Here is a 2,725-nt window from a genome sequence, read left to right as displayed (position 1 = left end):
TAGAGGCTAGAGACTCCCCCATGGAGAGATGTCAAGGATTATTGTATTGGCCAACATATGGCTTGTGGAGTGTTTTTCTTCTTTAAGTAGTGATTATATGGTGTTTCCCTACCGTAAGGGTTTTGATATTAATAAAGAGAAGTTTATCTATTTATCTCTTGTTTTTTTTTCACTTACTGGTTCACGGATACCCGGGTCAGTGGGTAGCCGCTACGTCCAGGGTTTTAAACACTGAGTGGACGCCACCCGAAGGGCATCAACACCCCTCAGCCTATTTACTGACCTAACCCCAAGAGCTTTCGGGATTCGACCTTGTGACCTCCCATTGGCGAGGCACTTGATTTGACCGATTGAGCTAACTCTTGAGGCTTCTATTTATCTCTTGTTATTTCTGAGTATATTTGATTTTCATATATTTGCAGGTCAGATTTATTACATTTTTGGAGCAAGCTTGAGAAGACCTTGTAGACCTCTTTTGAAGTGTAATTGGAACTAATTTTGGAGACATTTTGCAGAAGTTGATTTTGGAGTCTATTTTGAAAGGTTTGAGCCGAGGAGGATTGGAGTCCTCATTTTGACCAAGTTTGTGCTTTGATTTTTTGTGAGGATAGGATTCCTCATTTTGACAAAGTTGGTTCTTGGATTTTTTGAGAGGATTGGATTCTTTATTTTGACCAAGTTGGTGCTTGGATCTATTTAAGGTAGGAGCCTTGAAGGAGTCAAATATTTTGTTGTATAAGTTGAAGCTTGAGTTTTTGTAAAAGAGGATTGGATTCCTCACTATCTTCATCAATAAAATTGTTTTTTGTTTTATTTCTTGTGTTCTGGTTTAATTTGTGATAAAAATATTAATTGGCAAAATATAACAATTGAAAGAAATATTGATTCACCCCTCCTCTCAATATTTCCAATAATTGGTATTAGAGCTAGCTTCTTTAAGATTAACCTAATAGTTGGAAGAAGGATTTTTGAATCAAAATGGCTAGTAAAGATGGTAAGGTCCCCCAATTTGATGGAACAAATTTTGCCTTCAGAATGAAGTGCTAGTTAATGTCTCTTAGAGTGGAAGTTTGGCAATCTGTCATAGATGGGTACAAGATCTCATCTCCTCTTTCAACATATCTGGATAGGAAGAAATCATATGTGGAAAATACAAAGGCCTTTAATTCTATAGAAAGTGTCTTATCAGATTCAAAATTCACCAAAGTTATGGGTATTAACATAGCTAAAGATATGTGGGACAAGATCATCCATATTTATGAAGGAGATGACAAGGTCAAACATGAAAATGTTCTAATATACAGAAGGTGGTTTGAAAGTCTCAAGATGAATGATGAAGAAGATATTTTTTCTTATATTCTCCGAGTAAATGAGGTATTCAACTGTCTCAAAGGTCTAGGTGAATATGTCAAAGAAAATATTGTCCAGAAGGTCTTGAGATCCCTTCCAAATTGTTCTGATGGAAAGGTTTGTGCCATAGAAGAACTAAAATATTTGGACTCTATATCAATGGATGAACTTCATGGAATTCACATAACATACAAGACGAGGTCACAAGATTCAACTCATAAGGAAGTTGCATTCGAGGCATCCAAGACGTCAATAAAGGGAAATAATTGTGATTGCAACAATAATGATTCTGATACTGAAATGACACAATTTGTCAAGAAGCTGAGGGAAGGATCCAAACTCAAGTTACCTCTCATTTGCTTTAGATGTGGTAAAATAGGACATTATGCAACAAAGTTCCCGTTTAAAGATGAAAATGATGATGAATGTGAACCTAAGAGAATAACCTTCAAGAGGAATGTGTCAAACAAATATAATTCCTTCTCCAAACAAGATAGTGACGTCACTAATGAAGAAGAATAATATGGTGGAAGTAGTGAAATATTGCTCATGGCCTTTAGAAATGAAACATATAATCAAATGAAGAAGAAAGTCCAGAAGAGGTAGAAGGAAATGTGGAGGAAATATGATTAGTGCCATAGAAGAAAATGAGAGAATTAGAAAGAAGAATGAAAAGTTATCTCGAGAAATCAACACTCTCAAAACCAAGAAGGAAGAAGCTAAAAGAATAAAAGTGTTGAGCAATAAGCTAAAGGAAAGGGGAGAAATATGTGAAGAATTGGAAGTTGAAGTTGTATTTCTAAAAGGAGAGTTGGAAAAATCCAACAATAATTTGAAGAGTTCCCATACCTTGGATGTCATTATTAGCTCTCAAAGGCCACTACATGAAAAATATGGACTTGTATATACAAGCAAATATTCTAATTCAAAGGAAGAAACCAATGAAGAAAATCATAGAATTTTCACTGATGTCCTTAAAGGATCTTATCATTATAACCTTGCAGGAAACAAAGTTCATCCAAGGAATGAGAAGTAACCCCTTCCTAAAAGGAATATCTCATCAAGGCAAACTTATCCTAACAGGTATCAAACTATTTTCCTTGGTCACTGTTTCATTTGTAAAAAAATTGGTCATCAGGAAAAACATTGTAAGGCTTATGGGGCTAATCATCAAAATAAGATTGTTGATCCAAAGAGGCAAGGCCAAATCAAGACTTATAATTCCTTTTCTCCTCTTTCAAAGTATAGTCTAGAATGTTAGAAATGCAATAATCTAGGCCATATAGCACAAAATTATCCTTTAGAGCAAAGAAAGAAGGTTTGGAGAATCTACCTTTAAGAATTGCAGTCTAGCTTTATGTGCTCAGAAAAAGGA

The 2,725-nt window shown here is 35.1% G+C and overlaps 1 protein-coding gene across 1 annotated transcript; it reads left to right on the top strand.

Moving 5' to 3' along the window:
- Window positions 1-1,050: 1,050 nt before the first annotated feature.
- Window positions 1,051-1,872, top strand: LOC149198946 (uncharacterized). The gene has a single exon (XM_089400415.1). The coding sequence runs from the start codon at window positions 1,051-1,053 to the stop codon at window positions 1,870-1,872; it is 822 nt and encodes a 273-aa protein (XP_089256541.1).
- The last annotated feature ends 853 nt before the right edge of the window (window positions 1,873-2,725 follow it).

Source organism: Pinus tabuliformis, chromosome 2_1 (genome assembly GCF_031772625.1).
Source record: "Pinus tabuliformis cultivar Carrire ecotype Pingquan chromosome 2_1, CPIR1, whole genome shotgun sequence".
In the NCBI taxonomy this organism is placed as follows: domain Eukaryota; kingdom Viridiplantae; phylum Streptophyta; class Pinopsida; order Pinales; family Pinaceae; genus Pinus; species Pinus tabuliformis.
The sequence above is the reverse complement of the archived record's forward strand: the minus strand, read 5'-3'. Positions and strand labels throughout refer to the sequence as shown.